Here is a 27,742-nt window from a genome sequence, read left to right as displayed (position 1 = left end):
GGTAACTGGTCCGATTTTGCTTAGTAATGAGGAGAGGGTCTCTGGAAAATGGGAAATTGCAATCTGTCACCTCTCAGCAAACCAATGAGTGATTGCTCTTGTTTTGCATCTCTGCAGGGTTAGCACAGTTTATTAACTATTCCTCAGCCCTGAGAGTTTAGTGTCATTCCTATCTTATAGGCAAGAACCTGAGAAGTGTGTTGTGAAGCATAATTGTTGAAAACAAAGTGATGGTGAACAGTGTCTGGGAGTCTTAGGACACTAGCCTTACCCACTGTGAGCAAATATACGGATGGGGACCAGAGCGGATTTTCAAGGAGATGCTGGCTAGGATCCAAGGTCGGAAGTTAAAATGCTGGCAGGAAGCGGCTCAAAATACTTTATCTCTTAGGACTGACTCTGGTTCCCCAATTCCTGAAATCAAAATTCACAAATACCAATGCTGATGTTGCAAAAATGTGGCAATACTTTCAATAATTCCTGATTTTGATTAGGAATTAATCACTGATGAACAAGAAATGCCAGAATTATCTCAGATAAACCATTTATTTATTAAAGAAACTTACTGGAGGGAAGGTTCCAAGTTGTCAGTTATTGATTCATTCTTCTGAAAAAAGAGACTTTGGATAAAATAATCTTCCTCTCAAGGAAAAACTAGGAAATCATGAAGTTGGAAAAGACATTAAAGGTAGTCAACTCCAAACTGTCATTTCATTTGAAGTTACTAGGTGATGATGAAAACACTCTTAGTACTAATTGGGCAGAAAATAACTACTTTGGTGATAAATAATATTCCTGAAGATGCTTTTTTAAACTGCAGGTCATGACCACTTAGTGGGTGCAGACCAGCGTTAAAAAAAAAGAAAAAGAAAAAGAATAGTACAAATTAGGAAATATCAGAGCACATGTCACATTGTATGGGGAGGTAGGTGTCATGGAACTATTGTTCCAGCTACCTTATCTGTGCGTGTGTAGCGGCTTATGATATAAAATGTATTTCTTAGAGGGCGTCAGAAAAGTTTGAAATCTACCAGTACATTTACATTTGAGAATGAAAGATGAAAGGAAAGAGATTCCTTGCCTGTGTCTTAGCAGGTTTCCTACCTCTTGGGCCAGTAACTCCCCCGCTGAGTCGATTTCATGGACCATTATAGAACTTAGATTGTTTCCACACTCAGGATTTATTTCTCTCCACAATATAACCAGAACCCCATTGTCCAGCTGTTGGGCCAAACACTTTGCTTTAAAAGTAAACTTTGTGTTCTTAACCCCCTTCCCAAAGACTCTGTTCTCTACCTCAGATAAATTGTGGCTATCTCTCAACTGTACCCCAAATGCTCATCTAGTTAAGGTTTTAACAATCGTGACTAGATTTTATTTGTACAGTATTCTTTTAACCTTTTAAACATGAGTGTTTTTTTGTTGTAGATATTTTCCTAAAACATTTTATACAAGGATAAAACTTCTAATAATGTATTTCAATCAAAGGAAAAAACTGATCCTGACATTGTGAGAAACACATTCTCTGAAATGAATCCGCCCACATTTCCAGCTGGAACTAATCTGTGGAGATACTGGTGGCTGGAAGTGAAACCAATGTTGTGATAACTCCACCTTCTTTGTAATGGGAACTTAAATGTTTGAGAGACAACAGAGGCACTGGAAACAAAGGTACTCGCTACAGAGAAGGCAGGAAGGAGGACAAAGTGGCCTTGGCATGATCCAGGGATGTATTAATTTCTTATTGCTGCTGTAACAAATTACCACACGCTTCGCAGCCTAAAACAACACAAATGTATTATTTTACAGTCTGGGAGTTTAGAAGTCCGACGCAGGTCTCAATGGGCTAAAATCAAGGTGTTGTCAGGGCTGTGGTCCTCGGTGCTCAGATGAGAATCCCTTGCCTTGCCTTTTCCAGCTTCTAGAGGCCGCCTGAATTCTTTCCCTCACAGCCCCTTCGCACTGACCTCTGCTTCCATTGTCCCATCTCCTTCCCAGACTCTAACCCTCTCATTTCCTTTTCTCACTCATACCATCCAGACAATCTCCCATCTCAAGCTCTGTAATTTAATCGCGCCTGCAAAATCCCTTTTGTCATGTAAAATTCTGGGGATTAGGGTATGGACATCTTCTTGGAGGCGGGGGATCCTCTTACCTACCGCAGGGGACTCGGGATGCCTGTCTATAGCGGCAGGGGAAAGTGAGATTCCAAATCTGAATAATCCTTCAGATTACCTGGATCTGTGACTATGGCTTTGCTGCTGGTGACATGCTTGCGGTGGAAGGGCTGTTACGGGAATCCTTCACTCTGGGCACCTGCGAAGTTCAAGGACTGGCAGCTGTGGCCATTCTGCAGCCTCATACAGCTCTGCCTTTTCCCTCATGGGCTGCATTGCACACCTGCTCACAAATGAGCAACTGCCTGTCTGATTGCTTCCAAGCTTTTAACATTCATCTGTGCCCCATGAAGGTCTTTCTCATTTGGGTTTTTAAACATCTCGTCTAAACTGCATTTTTTCTGCCTGTTATATTTAAGCTTCCCCATTATGCCTGGATTGGAGATGAAGGATTAAAAGAAGGAAAGAACAGTGAATAAAACTCACAGGTGAAGCAGGTGAATAAAAACACATGAGAAGAGAGGCTGAAGGCCTTCAAAGGAGATCTTGAAGATAAAGCACACAGCAAAAACTCTGAAGCTGGGTTTATAATAAAGGGTTAGAGATAAAAGCCCATGAAGGCAGAGGGGAAAACAGTATACATTTGGAGAGACAGGAAGTGGTCTTTCCAGAGAAGCTCCTGCAAAGGCAGTGGTGTCCCTGCTGTAGGAGCACTGAAGTTCAGCTGATGGCTAAAACACTCAGGGTGTAGTGGTCAGAATGGAGATCACTGACCGTGGGATTCAGGCCTGCTTTCCTGCAGGACTATGGTTTATTAATTGAATGTATCTGCCAAGCCAAGAGCTTCTGGAATTTCATTCCTCTGTGTTTCTCTCTTTTTTTTGCACTGGATACAAATAGTTATGGGAAATAAGAAATCAGCAAGAGGCAGAAAAATGTTGAGGGGCACCTGAACATTATGAAGCAGTTTCTACCACAGCCCCTCCAGGGATGGCAATCCTGTTTTCTGGGGAACTCACTGGGTAGGAGAGACTCTCCCAGGACCTCAAGGTTCTAGAGCCCTCAAACTCCAAGTCTGTGGCTTCTCAAAGCATAGGCTCTCTCCTTAGGATTTGCTTGGACTGCAATTTAAAAAGTCCTTAAAAGTATTAAGCACTGATTCACTCCTTATAAATTATAGTAGCTGTAAGAAACTCTATATGCCTAGAAGTGGAAAAATTCAATGATTATTTAATTTGTGTAAATATGTGCCTAATTTTCAGGTTTGTTTCAGGACTGATAGTAGTATTTTTATTATGAATTGCTGAAAAATTTTTGGAAAATGTAATGAAAATGTTGCCTTAGACACAAAAGATGTTTATGTCAAAAAAAGATGGACAGGGGCTTCCCTGGTGGCGCAGTGGTTGAGAGTCCGCCTGCCGATGCATGGCACATGGGTTCGTGCCCCGATCCGGGAGGATCCCACATGCCGCGGAGCGGCTGGGCCCGTGAGCCATGGCCGCTGAGCCTGCGCGTCAGGAGCTTGTGCTCCGCAACGGGAGAGGCCGCAACACTGAGAGGACCGCGTACCGCAAAAAAAAGATGGACATATGTGGAAAATATAAATTGTGATGTTAGAGATAAGTTATTTCCTTAATTCACATGTGTTCAGAAAGGCCTGGAACATTCCTATTGTGATTATGCTACTGTGTTGTTGATCATACTAACGAGTAAGGTTGACATTCAATTTTGCGTTTCTCTTTGCAGACACACACTGCTAAATCTAAAGAGAGCAAAACCCTCAGATCCTGTGTGATCCAGGCAAACTTAATCAACCAGCAGTGCTGCCAGATCCACATATGTTCCATGAGAAAAATAACCGAGATATTGACATGGCCAAAATCTGTGGCACAAGTTTTCTTACCAAATGTCTGTGTATTGAGGGAGTTTCTCATAGATAATATCTCTACCCAGTTCATCCCCATCTGTGGGTGCTAATTGTGAACCATCTTGAAACCAGCAGGACCTATTTATTTCCAAAATAACTGTGTCTTGATCAAATAGGATTCATGTGTGCCTGTCGGACTGCGGAGACACACTGGGCCGGATGTGGCTCTTTTCCCTGACTGCCTTGATTCAATGGGATCCAGGCGTTTTCCAACTGAACAGCTGTGGCTTGGGGAGAATCCAGGTGTTTTTCTCACTGAATATTTGTGGGATTGGCAGGGCTCTGGGTATTTCCTTTGCTTTCTCTTGCCTGGAATTATTATGACATACATTATGTATATGTATTTCAGTGAACTTTGCTTTGTCTCAGGAAACAGATCAGGTTCCTTTACTTCACACAAAGAGCAATTACACCTAGAAAAATATGGGCAGGATTAAATACTATTTATCTTTCTCTTCACTAGCTATAACCTTCATGCTGTCTTAAACAAATACATGCATATTCTAAAAATTCCTTTGAGTGAAAGCTAATCAATTACCTTTCCACACTGAATAATTATCTACTTACAAGGTGTTGCTTTATTGGAATGGGGGTGTCAAACCTGTTCAGACATCTACTTGTTAACAACCTGTTGGACTTGGCTTTGATTGCTGATTGAAAAAGTAAGTCAGCCTCCCTAGATTTGGCAATGCATAGACCCTGTTACAAAATGGTGTGTGGTTTTGGTTTCCACATCTTATACAGTATATAGGGAAATTGGAAAGAGTTCAGAGAACAGAAACAAAATGATTAAAGGATTGGGGAAATAAGAAGCTAGGATCATTTCATCTAAAGAAAGGCTTTCAGGGAAAGCAAGATGGGGTGTGTGTGTGTGCATGTGTGTGCCAAAGACAGAGTCGGAAAAGCCAAATCTTAAAGCCTATGTGTTTGAGCAGATTTGATTGGCCTTTGTAGGCCATCTGGAGCCTGGCGAAGGGAGTGGGGAGAAGTTGGTCTGCCTTACCAATTACTGGGAAGGAGAATAAGCAATTTATGAGCGAGAGGGGGACTTGGGGGAAATCGGGCAGGAATTACTTTAGCTAGGGGTTCTGTCTCAGACCTACTTATACTATAATCTTCAAATGTAGAGAGAACTTTAGCATATAATTCCAGCTTCTACAGATTTGAAAAATAGGATTTGATATATCTAAATCTACTTAATGATAAGCTGTGTTATACTTCCCTTCAACTGCATGATGAAATGTTGCTATAAAGAAATTATTGACCAGTTTTTCTTCCTCTTCTTGAAGAATCAGAGGAAATAACTATATATTGATACCCAAAACAGAGACTAATACTCTATAAAATTAAATCATATTCTGTTGGGTTTAGAAAATAGAATGGGTGCATACAGAATCAGTTCTCAACGCCAAAAAAGAGGGAAAGGACTATCACCTATCTCTCTGGGATGGCTTAGGTCCTAAGGTAGGAAGGTGTGCCTGATTACCTATCATGTGATTACCTATCTGGACAAGATCCCCAACATGTCCAGGATCATAATTTTAAACCTTTAAGAACAAAAAATATATGCAGATACGAAATACAGACTATGATATTAGACACTAAATCATTTCCTCTTATAAAGCTCTGTATCAGTCAGAGCTCTCCAGAGAAACAGAACCAAGAGACATACAGTAATTGGCTTAAAGGATTGTGAGGGCTGGCAAGTTCAAAACTGGTAGCGCAGGCCAGCAGGCTGGAAGCTCAGGCAGGATTTCTAAGTTACAGTCTTGAGGCAGAATTCCTGGAAAACCTTAGATTTTGCTCATAAGGCTCTCAACTGACTGGGTGAGGGCCACCATATCATCAAGAGTAATCTCCTTCACTTAAAGTCCACTCCTTAGGGATCTTAATCACAACTACAGAATATCTTCACAGCAACATTTAGACTAGTGTTTGACCAAACTAGGCACCATAGCCTAGCCAAGTTGACATATAAAATTTAACCACCACAAGCTCCAAACACTCTTTAGTTCATCCTTTTAGACAGATGACATATGAACCAAAGATGGCAAGTGTAGTCCCTGACGTCATACTGTCCTTCCTGACCTCAGAGGGTCCTCCCCTTGGGGGAGAGGAAGGGAAGAAACCCTCCATGTCCCACACAATCCTCCTCACTTGCCTTTAAGTACCATTTCTAAATAGTTCGTTTCTTTCTGTTGAGTTCCAAGTAGGCACTTAATTATGGCTTTTCTCCTGTGCCATCCCACCATTCAGCCAAGCATGCTGTCCAAAGTTCTTCTTTCTGTAGTTCTCCCAGGTCTTTCCAAAACTCTTACTATCTCACTGTATGGATTTCAATGAGAATTCAGAAGCAAGACAATCTGCTTTAAGCAGAGAATCACAGAGATGATAAATGACCAGTGAAGAGCTCAGAAGACCATGGACACCATGTATACCACCACTTATACCTATGTGACTTTGATGAAGTTACTTGTGGTGCCCTGAATCTCAGTTTTTTCATCTGTAAGATGGGGGTAATAATTATAATTCCTTTCCTGAAGGGTTAATGTAAGATGCTTTGAGCCCTTAGTACCTATTTAGACCATTTAACTGTTGCAAAGTGAAGGATTATCTACAGTCTGGGAGAAAATGTTTTTGACGATGGACTTCCTGTACTACTTAAACCAAGTAACACCAGGGGAAGATCTGCTCTGAACCTTTCTGCCCATGATAGTTTCTGTTCATGAATGTAGAAACTTTATTTCTTCCCTCTCTACACACTCAAGGGGGCTATGAAGTCAGAGTTTGATATTACTGATAATCCCCAAACACTTCACCCCTAAAATATTTAATCACACAAATAACAGAGGGCAAGAGAAGTAATATTTACTGGATACTTTTTGTGTATTAATCCATGTACATTGTCTCATTTGAGGCTCATAACATCCCTGTAAGTTATATATTATAATCCTCAATTTGCAGAAGGAGAAACCGAGGCTTAACGAGGTTGAAATAACTTGCCCAAAATTATAGAGCAGAACTGGGGTTGCCCAGCTTCAAAACCCAAATTCTTGCCAGTTACATCCTGCTGCTTTTGTCAAGGGGGCAGATCTGGACCTATTTCTTGCAGGCTGTTAGCTCCTGTGCTATCTAAATTTTTTTTTTTTTTTTTTTGCATATTTGAGAAATGCTCTTATTTCTTTCACGCAACTAAATTGAATTCTTAATTCTAGAAGGCTGCTCAGGACATTCAAAGAAGGACATTGTGAAATGGGCAGGAGACCTTGAGCTGCACATACTGAAAGAGAAAGCCTAAAAGTGGATAGGAAAATAGATGTTTCAAGTTCCTGATTTTCCACTTGTTTCTAAACTAAACCGCTATTTACAATGAATGGGTCGGTGAAAGATGTGGAAAAACTAGCTGCTTTTCCTTTATTTTTAGACTCAGGTAAATATTTGATAGCAGTACAGTCTGCAAAATAAATTGAAGAAGTTCAAAAATCAGTTCAAAAAGCTCCATAGAATGTTCCAAAGGAGTAAATTGAGAAGATACAACTCATCACAACAAAAGATCTCATGCTAGTTAATTCTGAGCTCTGGCCTCAAACTCCTCCTTCAACAGATTATCCTTCCATCTACTCTTTAGTTCAACCAACCACCCATTCAGTCATCTATCCCATAGATATTTAGTGAATAAAGACTCACTATGTGGTAGGTACTCCTCTAGGTTCTGGGATAAAGCAGTGCTTACAGTGCATGAATAGGGTTGAGATCACAATAATCTAATAAACAAATGAATAAAACAAGCTAATTTCAGGTGCTGATAGGTGCTGTGAATGAAATCAAATATGAGGATACAGAGTTTAAGGTGGAGAAGCTACTTGAGGTAGGTAGGGTGGTCAAGGAAGGTCTCGAAACAGTTGGTATTTGAGTTGAGGCCTGAATGAGAAACAGCCAACTCTTCACAAAGCAGAAGAAAGAACTCCCAGGCACAGAAAATTTCTCACAATTCAAATGTACTGTCTTAGTCTGTTCAGGCTGCTGTAACAAAGTGCTACAGACTGGGGGCTTATAATCAACAGATTCGTATTTCTCACAGTTCTGGAGGCTGGAAGTCTGAGATCAGGGGTGCCGGCACGGTCAAGTTCTGTTGCAGGCCCTCTTCCTGTTTGTGGACTGTTGGCTTTTTCTACCTTCACATGGTGAAGAGCAGAGAGCTGCAGGATCTCTCCTCACTCATATAAAGGCACTAATCCCATGACCTCATGTAATCTAATCACCCCAAAGACCTGGCCTCCTAAAGCCAGGGGCAGGGTAGGATTTCAACATACGAATTTTGAGGGAGATACATTCAGTCCACAACAGGCACTAAGATCAGAAAGAAGGCAGGAAAGCTGGATGTGCAGCAATGATGTCCGAAAGGTGGATAGGGCCATATTAGGTAGAGTCCTGCACTGTTTGAAGAAGTCTGAATTATAATCCAAGTATAATGGAAATATACTGACAGGTTCTAAGCAGGGGGGGTGACATGATTTGAGTTAGTTTTAAGATATCAATCTGGATGCTTGCTTGATAATTACTTACAAAGGCGCAAGGGTGGAGGCAAGGGCCTAGCTAGGGTGAGACTGCAAAGGCTGAGGAGAAAGGAGACCCTAAAGACTGGTAACATATCTCCTTAGTGGTGAGGAGATTCATTGGTGAAGGGACGCTGAATTTATTTCAGTAATGTCTCCATACGTGCAATGTGTTTGCTGTAAAATACATTGTTTTATTATTATTTTATCAGACATGGAGATGATGGTGTGGTTGTAGGTTAGCAGTTATATATGTTAAAAAGGCATCTTGCTGTTGCTGTAAGGAACCGCTAGGCAGGGCTTTCGGTCCTCCCGAAAGAGGAGCAACAGTATCAAGGAAATTAATTCTTCCCTCTGGCGTAAAAGCAAAATTGCAGAAACCATTTGCTAAACTTGGCCAGCCATCCTTAAGAGGGCAGAGAGCCCCTCCTCAGGCATTTCTTATTAGAGGCAATTTATCAGTTTTTACCTATTATGACAGATAAATGAAGAGAAACCCCCGACTATGGGAATTTATTGGCGTTCTTCTTGTGCTCAGACACAAGCTATTTTGAAAGTGGTATCAATAGTTGCCCTGACAGCAAACTGCCCTGCTCAGCGGCGATGGTGGAGCGCGGGGAGGTGATGGTCCTCAGCCACCCCGTCTTTCTGCCCATAAATCAGCATCGTAAACCATTCTGGAAGTGTCGTGATGGCGCTGAATGCATAAAAAGTGTTCGCAAGCCGAATCTATTGTCGTCATTCCTGGTAGCAGAGGGGACTGACAAGCCGCTCTCACATCGCCGAGTGGTAGCGCGGCATAATAAAGCGTGGTTTGCACCATGTGTGTCACAGATTTCTCGGGGTTTCTCGAGGGTTTTTCCAATTTCCGCCTCCCCCTGCCTTTGCAGTCATCCTGGCCCCAGCTGTGCATCGGCCTTTGACTCCATCTGTCCTTCCGCTGGGGACGAGTCTCTCTCGCCACGTGGAGAACACAAGTTTGGCTCCCCAGTGTGATGATAACCCCCACCCTCTCTGCGCAGCCGGAGCCCAGCGTCAGGCCGGCTGCAGGGCCCGTCGAGGAGATGGAGGAGGGGAGAGCGTGGAAAGGCTGCCGCCTCACCTTCCTCCACCCCTCACCACTTTGCACGCGCAGCCCCGGCGAACGCCTCGCCTGCGCGACCTTCACCCGCCCCACAGTCCAAATCTCCGGGTCCTTTCTCGTTTGCCTCCCTCTGCTCCGTCCCCAGCCCAGCCACGAACGGGCCCCACTGCAGCGGCGCCTCGCAGGTGGGAGTTTGCCCGGGTGTGCGCCGCGTCACGACGCGGGAGGAGAGCGGAGGGGGCTGGGGCGGAGGGGAGCCTCGCGGTCCCCGGCGCCCCGAGACGCGACGGGTGCGGCCGCCCCCGGAGCCGCTGACTACACCGCAGCCCGAGCCGCGGCTCCCTCCTCCCTTCCTCCCTCCCTCCCTCCCTCCCGCTCCGGCCCCGCGCGCCCTTGCTCCCGGCCTCCAGCCCTTACTCCACCCCCTTCCCCGGCCCGACCCCCAGCCTCTCCTTGTGTGTGCGCTTTAAATAATTTCATTCTATTTGGCAAAAGAATAATGCACCTGACTTTACCAGGGCGAAACAACCAGCCGAGAAGAACAAGGAACAGATGTAAAAAGAATAAAAGGAGAGAGGAAAAGAGATGAGACTCGTTTAAAGAAATCCAGGGGCTGAAGAGGTGGCTGCAGCAGCAGAGGCAGCTAGAGCTTCCCTCCTTGTCTGCGTGAGCTGCGGGCGGAGGACGTTTTCACCAGTTGCAGATGTAACCTCGGGAACTCCTGTGTCTGTTGGTTTTGTTTGCCAAACAAAGTCTTTTCTTCTTTGGTTCAGACACTGAAGAGGCTCCTGGATTTTTCTGCCATCGCGCCACAACCTGGCAGTTACCCGGGAGCCTTCCCAAGGAGCTGGAGAAATGAGCCCTTCTGGGCGGAGGATGGGCGAAGGGCGTCAGCAGCTCGGGGCTCCGGCCGGGAAGCGCCTCCTGCTCCCCGGGAGCAGAGGGTCACCCAGCGGGCTGTCGGGCGGCGGCGGCGGCGCCAGGGCGCAGCGCTTCCTGCTCGGGCTCTTCGTGCACGCATGGCTGTGGGCGGCCTCGGGCTCGTCTGCCCAGGTGTTCAACCTCAGCCTTTCCGTGGACGAGGGCCTTCCTCCAGACACTTTAGTCGGCGACATCCGCGCGGGGCTGCCGGCCACGCAGCAGCAGCAGGAGGGGGGCGGCTTCTTTCTGTCCGAGGATTCGGATGACTCCCCGTTGCTGGACGACTTCCACGTGCATCCGGACACAGGCATCATCCGTACGGCGCGGCGCCTGGACCGAGAGCGGCGGGACCACTACAGCTTCGTGGCCGCCACGCTGCTGGGCGCGGTGGTGCAGGTGGAGATCCGCGTCAACGACGTGAACGACCACTCGCCCCGCTTTCCCCGCGACTCCCTGCAACTCGACGTCTCCGAGCTCAGCCCGCCAGGTACAGCCTTCCGCCTGCCAGGCGCCCAAGACCCAGACGCTGGGCTGTTCAGCATACAGGGCTACACCCTGGTGCAACCGTCCGATCTTTCTGAGGACCCCGCAGGACCATTCTTCCAGTTGCGCTACGGGGCTCCGGTGTCACCAAAGTCGCCGCCGTCCTCGTCGCCCCTTGAGCCCCTAGACCTGGTGCTGCTGCGGCGCTTGGACCGAGAGGCGGTGGCAGCACACGAGCTGCAGATCGAGGCGTGGGACGGCGGTCGCCCGCGGCGCACGGGCAGCCTGCGGGTGGACCTGCGCGTGCTGGATGAGAACGACAACCCACCCGTATTTGAGCAGAGCGAGTACCGCGCCACCGTGCGCGAGGACGCACTGCCAGGCGCCGAGGTCTGTCGTGTGCGCGCCACCGACCGTGACCTGGGGCCCAATGGCCACGTGCGCTACAGAATCCGCTCTCGGCAGGCGCCCGGGACGGGTGGCAGTGGCGGGACACTGGGCGACGCGGCCTATTTCGCGGTGGAGGAGATGAGCGGAGTGGTGCGGGTGCAGAGGCCGCTGGACTGCGAGGCTCAAGCCTGGCACCAGCTGGTGGTGGAGGCCCGCGACGGAGGTGCCGAGCCCGAGGTTGCCACCGTGCGCGTGTCCATCGCGGTGCTGGACGTGAATGACAACTGGCCCGCCATTCATCTACTCTTCCTTACCGAAGGAGGCGCCGCGCGCGTCTCTGAGGGCGCTCGAGTCGGCGACTATGTGGCTCGGGTCTCCGTGTCCGACGCGGACGGTGACCCAGAGAAGGCAGAGGAGGCTGTCGGGGAACTCGGTATGGGCCTCAGGGGCGGGAGCATCTCGCTGGCCTTGGAGGGCGGTGAGGGAGCCTTTGCGCTGCGGTCCGGAGGCTCCTCCGGGGTATTCTTTCTTTGCGTCGAGGGGCCCCTAGACAGGGAGAGCAGAGACCTGTATGATTTGCGACTGGTGGCCACGGATGCGGGAACCCCGCCGCTGAGCACGGAGGAGACGCTGCTGCTCCGGATCGCTGACCTCAATGACCAGCCGCCTCTCTTCAGCCAGGAGCATTACCGGGCCTCAGTGTCCGAGGCCGCGGCCCCCGGCACCGCGGTAGTGTGCGTCAGCGCCTCCGATGAGGATGAGCCCGGCACAGACCACTCCCGGCTGCGCTACGCGCTGGTCCCTCTCCCAGCGCGCTGCAACCCGGAGGCTCTGAGGGCCACCGCTGAGTGTGGACCATCCTTCAGCATCGATCCTGAAATTGGTGTGATTAGCACCACCCGGAGTCTGGACCGAGAAGTCCAGGAGGCCGTAGAGCTGAGAGTGGTGGCCCAAGACCTCGGAGAGCCCCCGCTCTCTGCCACCTGCCTTGTGAGCATCACTGTGGGCGACGTGAATGACAACGAACCCATCTTCCTGAAGCAGGTGTACAACGCCACCCTTCTGGAGCATGCCCCAGTCGGACACTGCTTTCTGCAGGTGAGTGCATCAGGCCTATCGGGAGGCCTGGGAGGAGAGGATGGAGGCCTGGATGGAGAGGTTGTGAGTAAGTACAAGGAAGGAGAATTGTGATGTGGGTAGTTATACCCAAGCTGAGAAGGCAGGGGACATGGGCTCTGGTTCCTCCTCTGCAGGGAGATGAATGGGTTCCCTCTGGTCACCTAACTTTTCTGAATAGTCTCTAAGGTCTTTTCTACCTCACATTATATTTTGATCCTGATTTTGCTTATGGAATGCTGATTTCCTTCAGTCTGTATATGAGCACCCAGATAGGTTTGGGAGGAACAACCCTTTCTCGGTTTTACTTTTTAACAGTGTGCAAATGGCAATGTCGCATATATTTGAGGATCATTATGTGGCCACCTGGGGAAGTGAGGTGGCCCTCACACATTGGTTTTTCAAGTAAACAAGTGTATGCCTTTAAACACTGAAACTGTTTTGAGTAACTATTTCCAGAGACTTCTTATACATTGTCCTACCTTCTCTGGAAGTTTACGAGAGGTAGTGGAGGACATAAGTCATTTTTACCAGCTGCGGGCTGACCTCCTCCAGTGATGCCTTCTGGATTCAGGAGTAGCGGGGCTCAATCATCCTTTATAAAATGGATGATATCCTTTATAGACAGATCTCAGAATGTTGTGATGTGCACCCTTCTAGCAGTACTCCTTATGGCTTCCAATTTCCTAGTATTTATCTGATGTGAGATAACAAACTAGATTTCCAAGACTGGTTTATTTACTCCAAGATAATGTGAATAAATAAATAGAGCCTGAGAGGCTAACTAGTGAGTGAAGCTCTAAAACTCCATTTAGCTCTCAACCTGGGTTGTTTTAAGACCTCTATGGCTTATTTCTTGGTTCTCTGGTGTGGGGGTGGTGCGGGCAGGGTGAGGCTTTAGCCTTGATAAGTCACGTCTCAATAACCTTTAGATAAGTAAGATGCCACTGTATTTTAAAAATGGGTTACCTGACTTCTTCTCTCTTTTTTAATCCTTTTGCTCTGTGGGTAATAATAATCTCCATTCCTTTCTCTGTCATGACTGACGACTCATTGAGTTGCTAGGTTATTAAAAGAAGGCTTGAAAATCAATTAATGCTTGCTGCTGAAACAGATCCACAAATGCCGATGAATAACATAATGAAGTATTTACATCTCAATCAGAGTCTGATACGATGCAGGTTGATTGGTCCTTCTCCATCCAAGGTAGGGCCAGGGCTGGGAGTGACTTAGATCAGGTCCACCAATGTCCCATTGGTCAGAGCTTAGCCACGTGGCCTCAGGTGTACTGCAAAGGTGGCTGAGAAATGGAGAGGAGCGCATGCTGCCAGTGGGCACCAATTTTGTGTCTCCCATGGATGTTGAAAACTGAAGTCATAATAGATGAGAGGTTGGATTAGATAATTTCCAAAATTTCTTCCATCTGGAAGACCTTAAGGATCTTGGTGTGAAACAGTACAACTGGACTCTATTTAAAGGAAAATAAGCAGCGTAAATTAATTATGATTCCTTTGATTAGAACCTGTCTTTTTAGAGTTGTTTCTAAAATTGTGAGATGATTCTGCCATGAGATGTGAGTTTATCCCATTATTATGACTTGGTATGTGGCAGATCCATTATGGTGAGCTGAACTTGCCTCAAGTGCAAGACTGCATCTTCAATCGCAAAAAACCTTTCAGGTTGCCAAGTATTGTTATAGGTAGTATTAAAGGGTGCTGATTAGAATTTCTGGAAATTCCAGCAATCTAGCCACTCAAGATTGCAGACACATTCTTATACACTGGGCTCTCCGACCTCACCATAGCAGCTTTGTGAGCTTTCTGTGCTGCATCAGCTCTCTCGCTGACTCTGTCGTCTAAGTCTCACCCAGAGTGTCTTCCATCTGCTTGCGATCTCTTTACTCTTAATCTTTCTTTATACCACTTTGTAAAAACAAACCTCCCCCACTCCCTTTGGATCTCATAGGCTCTTCTTTCTTCCAGGGCTTTGTTTAATTCCATTATATCAATTCTTACAGTTGAACGTTTCTGTTGCCCTTTACCCATTTTCTCCCTTTAGACCTCATCTCTGCTCAATTCTCCTTCGTCAGAACCATAAAAATCCCAAATGAGAAACGACAGGGAAAAAAAAAAGTTCTTTCCTGGATTCCCTGTAAAGGAATACCATGTCACCTAATAAAACAAAGCCTGAGACTTCTAGGTGTCTTGGTGGTTACTCCACAACACTAATCCCTGGGCTTATTCCACTCTTATTATGCTCCTACTGTGACCCCAGGGCAGCCACCCTCCCATCCCCCAGTGCTGGCTGAACGCTTCCATGTTCTCAGACCCAAATTGGAACTTTCCAAAGACCTTAAATGTGGGGCCGAACAAAGGGATTTAATACAGAGGACAAGAACTGGTAGCAGCCTGAGATGGTTGACCTCTAGCCCCAAAGGGTTTTAACAACCTTGTGGGCGCTTGTCTGGATTTCTTAGTTCCTTGCTCCCCACTGCCCCCCAGGTGGAGAGCCCCTTCTTGACAGCCTGCCCCTCGGGAACTCCCTTCAGCACCTCTTGATGTTTTCGTGGTCAAGGCAGTTGCTCCTGTGTTTGCCTCTGAGTTCTAGTGTCTGGCCTGAAAGGCTCTCTTTTTCTTCAGATTACTATCAAAGAGACTAACCTCAGTCTCTCTTGGCAGTGAGACTGCCACTCTCTGCCCCACGCTAAATCCAACCATGTGAACTACACTGACAGCCTTTATCTTGTTGTTGTTGTTGTTTTTATAAATTTATTTTTATTTGTTTATTTTTGGCTGCGTTGGGTCTTCATTGTGGTGCGTGGGCTTCTCCTTGCAGTGGCTTCTCTTGTGGAGCATGGGCTCTAGGTGCGTGGGCTTCAGTAGTTGTGGCATGCAGTCTTCAGTAGTTGTGGCACACGGGTTCAGTAGTTGTGGCACATGGGCTTAGTTGCTCCGTGGCATGTGGGATCTTCCCGGATCGGGGCTCGAATCCGTGTCCCCTGCATTGGCAGGGGAATTCTTATCCACTGTGCCACTTTATCTTGTGACCAGATCTTCAAACAATGTAACTGCAGCCTTCATACCTGAATTACACACGTTCCATAACAAGATTATTCTCTTGTACTCCCCCAAATATCAGTACTGTGTTCATTCACTAATTCATTTGCTTAATCAGACAACAACGTTCATTGAATAAACAACATTCCATGAACAGTATTTATGGGGTACGTATTACATTCCAGGAACTCGTGCTGGTGCTGGGGAGGCAGCAGTGAGGCCAGGTCCCTGTGCCAGACAAGTGTAGAGTCCCAAGTCCTCCGTCCCATCTCCTTCCCTCCTCCATGTGAAGGCATATGCCCCACCCCCACTTGCTGATCACCCCTTCCCGCCCTGTTCTGATCTCCCCCACCACTATGCTAAATTCTGCCTCTCCAAAGGCAGCTGTGTTCTTTTATTTCAGATCCGCTGGGCTTTCTTAGTTTAACCTGACTCATTCTCTAAAGCATTTTGGGCTGCTGCCCACTTCCTCTTTCTTGAATGCATCATCTTCACTGCCTTCTGTCTCACTGCATCCTCTCTGTCTCTGTCTTGCCAATTTCTCCTTGTGTCCCCTACTCAGTGTGATAGAGGCGTTTCCAAAGGTTTTTTCTTCCTCTCACTTCGATCTTTTCTATACTTTCTACTTAAGTATTTCCAGAACTGCAACTTTTTTTTTTTTTTTTTAACATCTCCAGGGTCGACCTCCTTTACTAACTGCAGATTAACATTTCTCTACCTGGTACGTATCTCTGCCTGGAAGTATTTTTGACATCTCAAATTCTGACATTTTTTAAATCGAAGTTATTTATCTTCTACTCTTTTTCTTTTTTCCCCCAACCTTCATTAATCAGCTCCTTTTTGAAACTTTCTATATTTTGTTAATGGATCCCTTCTATAGATGTATTTATGCATTTGGTGTGTGTCTGTCTGTGATTTTGCTATTTGTTGGAGTGGTTGTGTGTTTCATTGCTGAGAGTGACAAGGGTGCAGAACAAGGTCATGGCTCATATAAATTAATTGTGTAAAAAGCAGGCCTTGGGATTCCACACACGGGCTGTGAGAGAGAGTACCCGCTGTGCTCGTGTGTTTGCTCTCCTGGTCTGACTTTGAGGAGCCTGACTAGGAGGGGTGCCTGGGCATTAAACATAATATCGACCATCTGGGAAGATGTGGGAGATGGGAAGGCCTGATGCCAACTGTGCTCCGTGGCCTGAGAAGGACTAACCTATATCTTGTTTCTGATTCATTACATCTTTTGCGGTTACTTCCTTTTATGAATCCCCATCCTTTAGGAAAGTCTTTCTAAATGTGTGAACTTTGTCTCAACTGTACTGTGGAGGTAAAAATGGAAAACCCAAAACACCTCTTGGGGTGGTATGATTTAAGGGAAGGGTTATTAAGTAGCTTTCGTCAAAGTGTCCAGGGCTGGCAGTCCCTCTCCTGAAGTCTGGGTGGTGATGATGGCAAGGGATGCCGAGGTAGGCTGTCCTAGTGCCAACCTTGAATTAAGGAAGATGTTTCCTAACACCTTCATGTCATCTTTGATTCCTCCCCAAATTGGACCACACTAGTTACCAAGGCCTTCATTTGTCCCTTCATTTATACCCATTGTTGCCACCCTCGTTCTGTCCACATTGTTCCTTGTCTTCTGTTGCCTGTTCTTGACACCAGAGAGATTTGGGGCATATCTCAAATGCCACCTCCTCCCACTAAATGTTCCCTTGTTCTGTCTAGCTCTTTTCTTAATGTTCTTTATGGTGTTACAGCTGTTTACTTGTATTAGTAAGACGATGGATTGTGATTGCCTTGTGCTGTTACAATTTAATGGTATTTGAGTCCCTGTAATTCCTGGTGTTCTCAATCTCATATACTGGAAGATCAACACTTTTGTTAAATTGTATTGAAGAGCATAATGAAAAACAATTTACTAGCCAGTGGTAGAGCTAGTAAAGGATTTTACTTTCTATTTTATTTTTTTTACATTTCATTTGTATGTATATTAAATTTATTGTAAAGTTTCTTTCCTCCATATATTTTATCATTGATCTTTTGGAATTTTATGGTCTGAATTGCATTGTTTATCCCTTATGTTATTACAGACATACTCTTACTGCTTACCTTACATACAAGCTTATGTACTTACCTAGTGTGTGCCAGCTTTGATGGTCATAGAATTGCATTACCATATATGATTGTCTCATTCTGGCTCTTTTGAATGGACCTGACCTGTCTGTACACACACACTGAAAGCATGTGAGATTTCCACAGTGGTCATTTGCATCTGTCTCCAGGATGAGTCTAGATTACCTGCCAACTGTCATCTTCCCTGATTATCCGACTCCTGCTGGCCTTCCATTGTAGTTCCCAGCATGTGTTGGTATGTGCTTCTGGCTTTGCTTTGATGACCTGTTTTAGGTACTTGAGATTGGCTGTAGAATTCTCTCAGACTTCCTTTTGGTAGCCTTCCTCTCCCTGTCCCCGACCCAGCTGCTACCCAAGGCCAATCAGCTGGCTTTACTTCCTTTCCCCTTTTCCTGCTTGAGAAAGATGATCAGATAATTTGTTTGGCTATGTAATAGGAGGGGTATAGCCTGGAATCTGTGGGATACATTTCTAGCTACAGTCAATGTATAACTTCCAAGTACTTTGTCTAGTTCTTGGTTCTAGAACTAAAGATGATTGACATTACATGGTAGAGAGTTCTTAGCTTTGAAGACTAAAATTAAGCTAAAATATAGCCAGACTATGGGATCAGTGTGCCTGGGTTTGAATCTCAGCTCCACTACTTGTCATCTTGGGCACTGTGCCTCAGTTTCCTCATCTGGAAAATATGGATAACAATGGTATCAGCTTGATATAAAGTTTTTTTGTGTGTGATGAATTAGTACATGTAGGCTCAAAGCAATGCTTGACTCATAGTAAGTCCTGAATGCATGCTATATATTATTAAATGCTAGTAAATAAGACTTCTAGAAATGATGAAGACTATTTTGCCTGACATAGTGAATGCTGAGGACTAAGTAAAAATGACATTTCAAATAAAATTCTTGGGACTTCCCTGGTGGTCCAGTGGTAAAGAATCCGCTTTACAGTGCAGGGGACGCATGTTTGATGCCTGGTCAGGGAACTAAGATCCCACATGCCACGGGGCAACTAAGCCCACACGCCACAGCTACTGAGGTTGTGTGCCTCAACTAGAGCCTGTGTGCTGCAAACTACAGAGCCCATGTGCTCTGGAACCCATGCGCCACAACTACAGAGCCCATGCGCTCAGGAACCTGTGCGCCACAACTAGAGAGAAGCCCGCACGCTGCAACGAAAGATCCCTCATGCCACAACTAAGACCTGACGTAGCCAAAAATAAATAATAAATAAATCTTAAAAAAAAAATTCTCTTGCACAAAAAGCAGAAAAAATTTAAATTGTGTATTCAGTTTTTAGTTAGATGTATGTGTCTGGCAATGAAGGGAGAAACCTATTTTGCTTACGTTGGAAGCTTGTAACATCTCCTTATGGGTTTATGGAATCCCATGTGTCTTCAAGCAAGGTTCAAATGACCTCTCAATAGCTATCCTCCACCCCTACCCCACCCCCTACGCTGCCACAGACAAAAACACTGTGAAAGTCATAGAGGGGAGGCAGTGTGATGTAAGTTGTGGCAAAGGCCTTGGTGTGATGGGTCATGAGTCCTCATGGGCTCCCTTTCATCTGTGCAGGGCATGATTCTGGTCTACAGAGTAACTTAGTATGTTTTTTTTTTATTGAGTTATAATTAACATACAATATGATATAGTTTGAGGTGTTCAACATAGTGATTCAATACTCTTATACATTATGAAATGATCACCACAGTAAGTCCAGTTACCATCCATCACCATACAAAGTTGTTGCAGTTATCAACTATATTTCCTGCACATTACATCCCCAAGACTTATTTATTTTATAAGTGGAAGCTTGTACCTCTTACTCCCTTCACGTCTTTCACCAGTCCCCATACCCCACTCCCCTCTGGCAACCACCAGTTTGTTCTCTGTACCTATGTCAGTTTCTGTTTTGTTTGCTTTGTTTTTTAGATTACACATACAAGTGAAATCACATGGTGTTTGTCTTTCTTTTTCTTACTTATTTCACTTACCATAATACCCTCTGCATCTGTCCATGTTGCCATAGATTTCATTCTTTTGTATGGCAGAGTAATATTCCATTGTATATATGTGTGTATATATATCCCATCTTTTTTACCCATTCATCTGTTGATGGACACCTAGTTTGTTTCCATATCTTGGCTATTGTAAATAGTGCTGCAATGAACATAGAAGTACATGTGTCTTTTCGAATTAGTGTTTTCATTTTCTTTGGGTAAATACCCAGAAGTGGAATTGCTGGGTCATATGGTAGCTCTATTTTTAGTTTTCTGAGGGGCCTCCATACCGTTTTCTGTAGTAGCTATACCAGTTTACAGTCCCATCAACAGTGCACGAGGGTTCCCTTTTCTCCACATCTTGTCTTTTTGAAATAGCCATTCTGACAGGTATGAGGTGATCGCACTGTGATTTTAATTTGTATTTTCCTGATTATTAGTGATGTTGAGCACATTTTTGTGTGCCTGTTGGCCACCTGTATGTCTTCTTTGGAAAAATATCTATTCAGGTCCTCTGCCCATATTTGACTGGGTTATTTTTTAGCTATTGAGCTGTATGAGTTCTTTACATATTTTGGATATCAACCCCTTATCAGATACATTGTTTGCAGATATCCTATTCAATAGATCACCTTTTAGTTTTGTCCGTGGTTTCTTTCACTGTGCAAAAGCTTTTTAGTCTGATGTAGTCCCATTTGTTTATTTTTGCTTTTGTTGCCCTTTCTGGATGAGACATATGCCAAAAAATCTCTCTAAGACTGATGTCAAAGAAGTTACTACCTATGTTTTCTTCTAGGATTTTTATGGTTTCAAGTCTTACATTTAAGTCTTTAAAACCATTTTGAGTTAATTTTTGTATACGGTATAAGAAAGTGGTCCAGTTCCATTATTTTACATGTGGCTGTCCAGTTTTCCCAACACTGTTCAATTATTGAAGAAACTATCTTTTCCCCATTGTATTCTTACCCCCTTGACCATATGAGCATGGGTTTATTTCTGGGCTCTCTATTCTGTTCCATTGTTCTCTGTGTTTGTTTTGGTATCAGTGCCATAGTGTTTTGATTACTGTAGCTTTGTAGTATAGTTTCAAGTCTGGGAGTGTGACACCTCCAGCTTTGTTCTTCTTTCTCAAGATTGCTTGGTATTTGGGGCCTTTTGTGGTTCCATACAAATTTTAGGATTATTTGTTCTTGTTCTGTGAAAAATGCCATTGATATTTTGATAGGAATTGCATTGAATTTGCAGATTATTTTGGGTAGTATGGATATTTTAATGATACTGATCTTTCCAATCCATGAGCATGGTGTATCTTTCCATATGTTTGTGTCATCTTCAGTTTCTTTCATCAGTGTCTTATAGTTTCCAGAATGCAGGTTTTTCACCTCCTTGGTTAAATTTATTCTTAGGTATTTTATTCTTTTTGATGCAATTGTTAATGGGGTTGTTTTCTTAATTTCTCTTTCTGATAGTTCTCTTTCTCTTTCTCTTTCATTATTAGTGGGCAGAAATGCAACAGATTTCTATTCTATATCCTGCATCTTTACTGAATTCATTTTTAGTTCTAATAGTTTTTTGGTGGAGCCTTTTGGGTTTTCTATTTATTGTATCATGTCATCTGCAAATAGTGACAGTTTTACTTCTTCCTTTCCAATTTGGATGCCTTTTATTTCTCTTTCTTACCACATTGCTGTGGCTAAGACTTCCAGTACTGTGTGGAATGAAGTGGCAAGAGTGGGCATCCTTGTCTCAGTTCTGGTCTTAGAGGAGAAGCTTTCAGATGTTTACCATTGAGTGTGGTGTTAGCTGTGGGCTCGTTGTACATGGCCTACATTTTTACTGCCTACACCACCACATTGGATGATTTTGATGTCATATCTTATATCTTTTAAATTTTGTGTATCCCTTAACTACTTATTGTAGTTATAGTTGATTTGTACTATTTTTGTCTTTTAACCTTCATACTAGCACTTAAGTGCCTCATCCACTGCAATTACTATACTTGCCTTTACCAGTGAGATTTTTTTTTATATATTATGTTTTGTCATTTCTAGTTGTGGCCTTAAAGAAGACTCTAGCATTTCTTGTAAGGCAGTTTAGTGGTGATGAACTCCTTTAATTTTTGCCTTTTGGGAGACTTTGTAATCCCTCTTTCAATTCTGAATGAAAACCTTGACAGATAGCATATTCTAAATTGTAAGTTTTTTTCTCTTTTAGCACTTTAAATATATCCTGCCACTCCCTTCTGACCTGTAAAGTTTCTGCTGAAAAATCAGCTGATAGTCTTACAAGGTTTCCCTTGTATGTGATTAGTTGTTTTTCTCTTGCTGTCTTTAAGATTCTCACTTTTACTTTAACTTTTGCCACTTTAATTATGTCTTGGTGTGGATCTCTTTAGGTTCATCTTCCTTGGGACTCTGTACTTCCTGTACCTGGATGTCTGTTTCCTTCCCCAAGTTAGGGAAGTTTTCAGTCATTGTTTCTTCAAATAAGTTTTCTGTCATTTTCTCTCTTTCTTCTCCTTCTGGGATATCTATAATGTGAATGTTAGTATACTTGATGTTGTCCCTGAGGTCCCTTAAATTATCATCATTAAAAAAAATTCTTTCTTCCTTTTGCTGTTTTGATTGGGTGATTTCCACTATTCTTTATTCCAGATTGCTTATCCATTCTTCTGTGTCATCTAATCTGCTGTTAATTGTGGTCTTCTTCTCTGATTGGTTTTTCTTATATTTCCTTAATCTTTGTTGAAATTCTCATTGAATTCCTCCATTTTCCTCCCAAATTCAGTGAGCATCCTTATGATCATTTCTTTGAACTCTTTATCAGGTAAATTATTTATCACTGTTTCATTAGGGTTTTTTTTTTCCCCTAAGGTTTTATTTTGTTCTTTTGTTTGGAACACATTCTTCTGTATCCTCATTTTGCTTGACTTTTGGTGTTTGTTTCTACAAAGTAGAGAAAACAGCTCTCCCTCCCAGTCTTGAAGGAGTGGTCTTCTGTGGGAATGCCCCTGTGTGGACTGCTCGCAGGTCAGGGGCAGTCCTTGGAATGCACAACACCAGGGCCACCTTAGCAGGACAGCTGGAGCAGGAGCAGGCGTGGGTCTGGGGAAGTCCTTGGTGGACTAAAACAATGCTCTACCAGCACCCCTGATCTTGCAGAGGGCTCCAGCAGTTCTCCACCTGTTTGGCAGGAGTTCTAAAGTTAGTAGATGGATTTCTTTGCTGTATAGTATATGTGCCCTTTAAACAGCTGTTTTTTCACTATGTCCCAGGGTGGGTGAATCAGTGCTTGGACCCCTCAGTAATATCCCTTCCTATCTTAGGTTGCTGCCTCATGGGTGGAGTTCCCATGGATACTGTGTCTCTATCTCTCCTACCCATTTCTATGTGGTCCTTCTATGTAGAGAAGCTGTTCAGTCAGCCCTCAAGTCTTCTTCAGGAGGAGTTGCTCTGTATGTAGGCATAGATTTGATGTGTCTGTGGGAAGAGATTAGCTCAGGGTCATCCTAGCCACCTTGGTCTTCTTCCTATCTTAGTGTCTTTTGTTCTGTGTATCAGTTATTACTCTACGGAGTCTTTTATTAAGACAGCCTGAAAAAAGACAGCACTGGAGTTTGAGTACAAAACCTTGGTTTCAGTTCTGACTTCACCATTTACTATCCCTGTTAACTTTCCTGGCCCTAGTTCCTCGCTCATAAAATGTTGTATATTAGTTAGAGTTCTCCAAAAAAATAGAACCAGTAGGAAATATAAAATGAAGAATTGATTCATGGGATTATAGAGGCCAAGAAATCCCATGATCTGCTGGCTGCAAGCTGGAGACTCAAGAAAGCTGGTGGTATAATTCGGTCCAAGTCTGAAGGCTTGAGAGCCAGAACTGATGGTGTGAGTCCCAGTCAGAGGACAGGAGAAGACTGATGTCCCAGCTCAGCAGTCAGACAGAAAGAGCAAATTCATCCTTTCTCCTCTTTTTTGTTCTGTTGAGGCCTTCAGTGGATTGGATGATATGCACACACATTGGGGAGGGCATTCTACTTTTCTCAGTCCAGCAATTCAAATGTTAATCTCAGCCAGAAACACCCCCACAGACATACCTAGAAATAACATTTAATCAGATATCTGGACATCATGAGGCCCAGTCATGTTGACCATCACACACTGTAATTCATTTTGAGAGCATGTTATCATAAGGATTTGAGGTAATCTACACTATGTGGTAGAAAGTAGTTGGTGTAGTAAGAATTAAGGGAACTTGGAGGTGGGAGGGTCTATGTGGTGGATCAGGATGGAGGTTTCACTAGATATGGACCTTCCAGGGAGTCCTGTGTTGTGATATGTAGGTTTTTGTTTACAACTTGTCATGGATACATTCCAGGATAGCTGCAAAAAAAAATTTTTTTTTTTGCATAAAAATGTGTAATGCATTCCTAGGCGTGATCACCTCTAAAAGAGAATCATTTAAGATGGCCTTCTGAAAGTTGTGATCAGTAAGATTTCCTTCTGAGAATTCAAATCTGACGATATATTAATTTTATTTACAACTAAACACCAGACTTCTATTAATGAGCCCTTTGTCTTCTAAATTATAAAGTAAAAGTGAGCAACCTTAGAAATAATTTATATTTTCATAGTCCATTAGGGAAACCATGCTAAGTCATTTTTACAAATGCCAGGTTATTGCTTAAAGTTTTACTGAATTAAAATCTTCATTTAAAAAGAATGTGTTGTTTGTGGTGCAGACAGATCAAATGAATATGGCAACGAATAAAAATTTTAATTAAAACTCTAGGATACATAATCCATGTGGCGATAGTATGAACTAGAATAATCATGGTGTGTCTGGTCCTGTAGTGAAGTAGTGGGTGGAGTTTTGAAGGCACAGGAAACAGCCCATGAAGGACTCGCAGTGTTTGCCTAGAGTTTGGCCTTTGCTATGGAGGCAACAGAGAGAGGTGGGGAGTTTTTAAATAGAGATCAACCTGTGTAAAGTAAGGTTTTAGGAAGATTTGTCTTGAATCAGTGGGAGGAAGAAAGCAGCGAAACTAGGTAGGAGACTCCTGAGACTCTTGTAATAATACATATTCAGTTACGAGGGCCTGAACTAGGGAAATAGTAGTGAAGTGTAGTAGAAAGGCTGACCTTAGACGCATTATAAAGGAAATGCTACAACTTGAATAAGGGATGAGGGGAGAAGTAAAAGATGATCCCACATTTTCAGTCTGGGTTAGTGGGAGGAATAGGAAAAGCTGGTGGTAAGAGTTTTGGGGAAAAGATGCTTGCTTAGTTGAGTGTTTGATATGTTGGGCATGAATTAATGGCCAGTAGTCTGGGAAAAGATATCTTGAAAGCTTTTTAGATATTCAGAGCTACAGTAGAGGAAAGAGCAGAAGGTTGAAGATGGAAACTTGGAAGTTATTCATTTGGAGGTGATAATTAAAGCTGTGGAAGTGAAAGTGAGGATAATGAGAGAAGAGTCAATGGCTAAGGATGCTGGTGGGACAAGGGTCATGCCACTCGTATGGTGTTGGAGGTTAGGTATCTGTGATCATAGTGCTGTTTGCTTATTTTCTGGAACCCCATGGACTGGCGGAGACTCTAGAGAGATGGTTGGCATCCTGCCCCATTTTCTAAGCTCCTTTGAACCGCTTCTGAAATACTCAGCATCCCTCTCCACACTCCCAGCCAGTAAGGCACACATTATCTGGCTCTGCTCTTCTCTCTTCCCACTTCTCCTTATTTCCTACAGACCTAGTCAGTCCGCCATATGCTTTGAGGGTATTGACAGCCTTTTAGCCAGTTTTGTCTCCACTGTAGCTCTTGCTATTCAGGCACACTGGTTTTACATTTTCCCAATTGGCATGGTTTTATGTCTTTTGTTTTTGTTTTTTTTGTTTTTGTTTTTTTGCGGTACGCGGGCCTCTCACTGTTGTGGCCTCTCCCGTTGCGGAGCACAGGCTCCGGACGCGCAGGCTCAGCGGCCATGGCTCACGGGCCCAGCCGCTCCATGGCATGTGGGATCTTCCCAGACTGGGGCACGAACCCGTGTCCCTTGCATGGGCAGGCGGACTCTCAACCACTGCGCCACCAGGGAAGCCCTGGTTTTATGTCTTTTCAAAATATTTTTTATTTTTTATTGGAGTATAATTGCTTTACAATGTTGTGTTAGTTTCTGCGATACAATGAAGTGAATCAGCTATATGTATACATATATCCCCTCTCTCTTGGACCTCCCTCCACCCTAATCCCACCCACCTAGGTCATCACAGAGCACAGAGCTGAGCTCCCTATGCTGTACAGCAGGTTCCCACTAGCTATCTATTTTACACACGGTAGTATATTTATGTCAAACCTAATCTCCAAATTCATCCCACCCTCCCCTTCTTCCCCTGTGTCCACACGTCCATTCTCTATGTCTGCGTTTCTATTCCTTCCCTGCAGATAGGTTCATCTGTACCATGTTTTTAGATTCCACATATATGCGTTAATACATGATATTTGTTTTTCTCTTTCTGACCTACTTCACTCTGTATGACAGACTCTAGGTCCATCTGCATCTCTACAAATGACCCAATTTCATTTCTTTTTAAGGCTGAGTAACGTTGCATTGTATATATGTACCACATCTTCTTTATCCATTCATCTGTTGATGGATATTTAAGTTGTTTCCATGACCTGGCTATTGTAAATAGTGCTGCAGTGAACATTGTAGTACATGACTCTTTTTGAATTATGGTTTTCTCAGGGTATATGCCCAGTAGTGGGATTGCTGGGTCATATGGTAGCTCTATTTTAAGTTTTCTAAGGAACCTCTGTTCTCCACAGTGGCTGTATCAATTCACATTCCCACCAACAGTGCAAGAGGGTTCCCTTTTCTCCACATCCTCTCCAGCATTTATTGTTTGTAGATTTTTTGATGATGGCCCTTCTGACCAGTGTGAGGTGATACCTTATTGTAGGTTTGATTTGGATTTCTCTAATAATTAGTGATGTTGACCATCTTTTCATGGGCCTTTTGGCCATCTATATGTCTTCTTTGGTGAAATGCCTGTTTAGGTCTTCTGCCCATTTTTGGATTGGGTTGTTTGTTTTTTTGATATTGAGCTGCATGAGCTGTTTGTATATTTTGGAGATTAATCCTTTGTCAGTTGCTTTGTTTGCAAATATTTTCTCCCATTCTGTGGCTTGTCTTTTCCATCTTGTTTATGGTTTCCTTTGCTGTGCAAAAGCTTTTAAGTTTAATCAGGTCCCATTTGCTTATTTTTATTTTCATTACTCTAGGAGGTGGGTCATAAAAGATCTTGCTGTGATTTATGTTAGAGTGTTTTTCCTATGTTTTCCTCTAAGAGTTTCATAGTGTCTGGTCTTTAATTTAGGTCTTTAATCCATTTTGAGTTTATTTTTGTGTATGGTGTTAGGGAGTGTTCTAATTTCATTCTTTAACATGTAGTTGTCCAGTTTTCCCAACACCATTTATTGAAGAGGCTGTCTTTTCTCCACTGTATATTCTTGCCTCCTTTGTCATAGACTAGGTGACCATATGCAAGTGGGTTTATCTCTGGGCTTTCTGTCCTGTCCTATTGAGCTATATTTCTACTTTTGTGCCAGTACCATACTATGTTGATTACTGTAGCTTTGTAATATAGTCTGAAGTTGGGGAGCCCAATTCCCTTAGCTCCGTTTTTCCTTCTCAAGATTGCTTTGGCAATTTGGGGTCATTTGTGTTTCCATACAAACCATAAAAATTTTTTGTTCTAATTCTGTGAAAAATACCATTGGTATTTGATAGAGATTGCACTGAACCTGTAGATTGCTTTGGGTGGTATAGTCAAGTTCACAATATTGATTCTTCCAATCCAGGAGCATGGTTTATCTCTCCATCCGTTTGTGTCATCTTTGATTTCTTTCATCAGTGTTTTCTGAGTACAGGCCTTTTGCCTCCTTAGGTAGGTTTATTCCTAGGTATTTTA

General features: G+C 43.8%; 1 protein-coding gene across 1 annotated transcript in view; it reads left to right on the top strand.

The window, feature by feature from the left end:
• The first annotated feature begins 10,221 nt into the window (after positions 1-10,221).
• Positions 10,222-27,742, top strand: part of DCHS2 (dachsous cadherin-related 2) — a 287,111-nt gene continuing 269,590 nt past the window's right edge. Inside the window, exon 1 of the mRNA XM_027117241.1 lies at positions 10,222-12,576. Coding sequence (XP_026973042.1) covers positions 10,540-12,576 — 2,037 coding nt within the window. The 5' untranslated portion in view covers positions 10,222-10,539. The remainder of the gene's footprint in view (positions 12,577-27,742) is intronic.

The sequence above is a fragment of the Aethalodelphis obliquidens genome, unplaced genomic scaffold (genome assembly GCF_003676395.1).
Source record: "Aethalodelphis obliquidens isolate GAN/ISIS:26980383/991018 unplaced genomic scaffold, ASM367639v1 scaffold17, whole genome shotgun sequence".
Lineage (NCBI taxonomy): Eukaryota > Metazoa > Chordata > Mammalia > Artiodactyla > Delphinidae > Aethalodelphis > Aethalodelphis obliquidens.
Note: the sequence above shows the minus strand (reverse complement) of the source record. Positions and strands in the feature narration are given on the sequence as shown.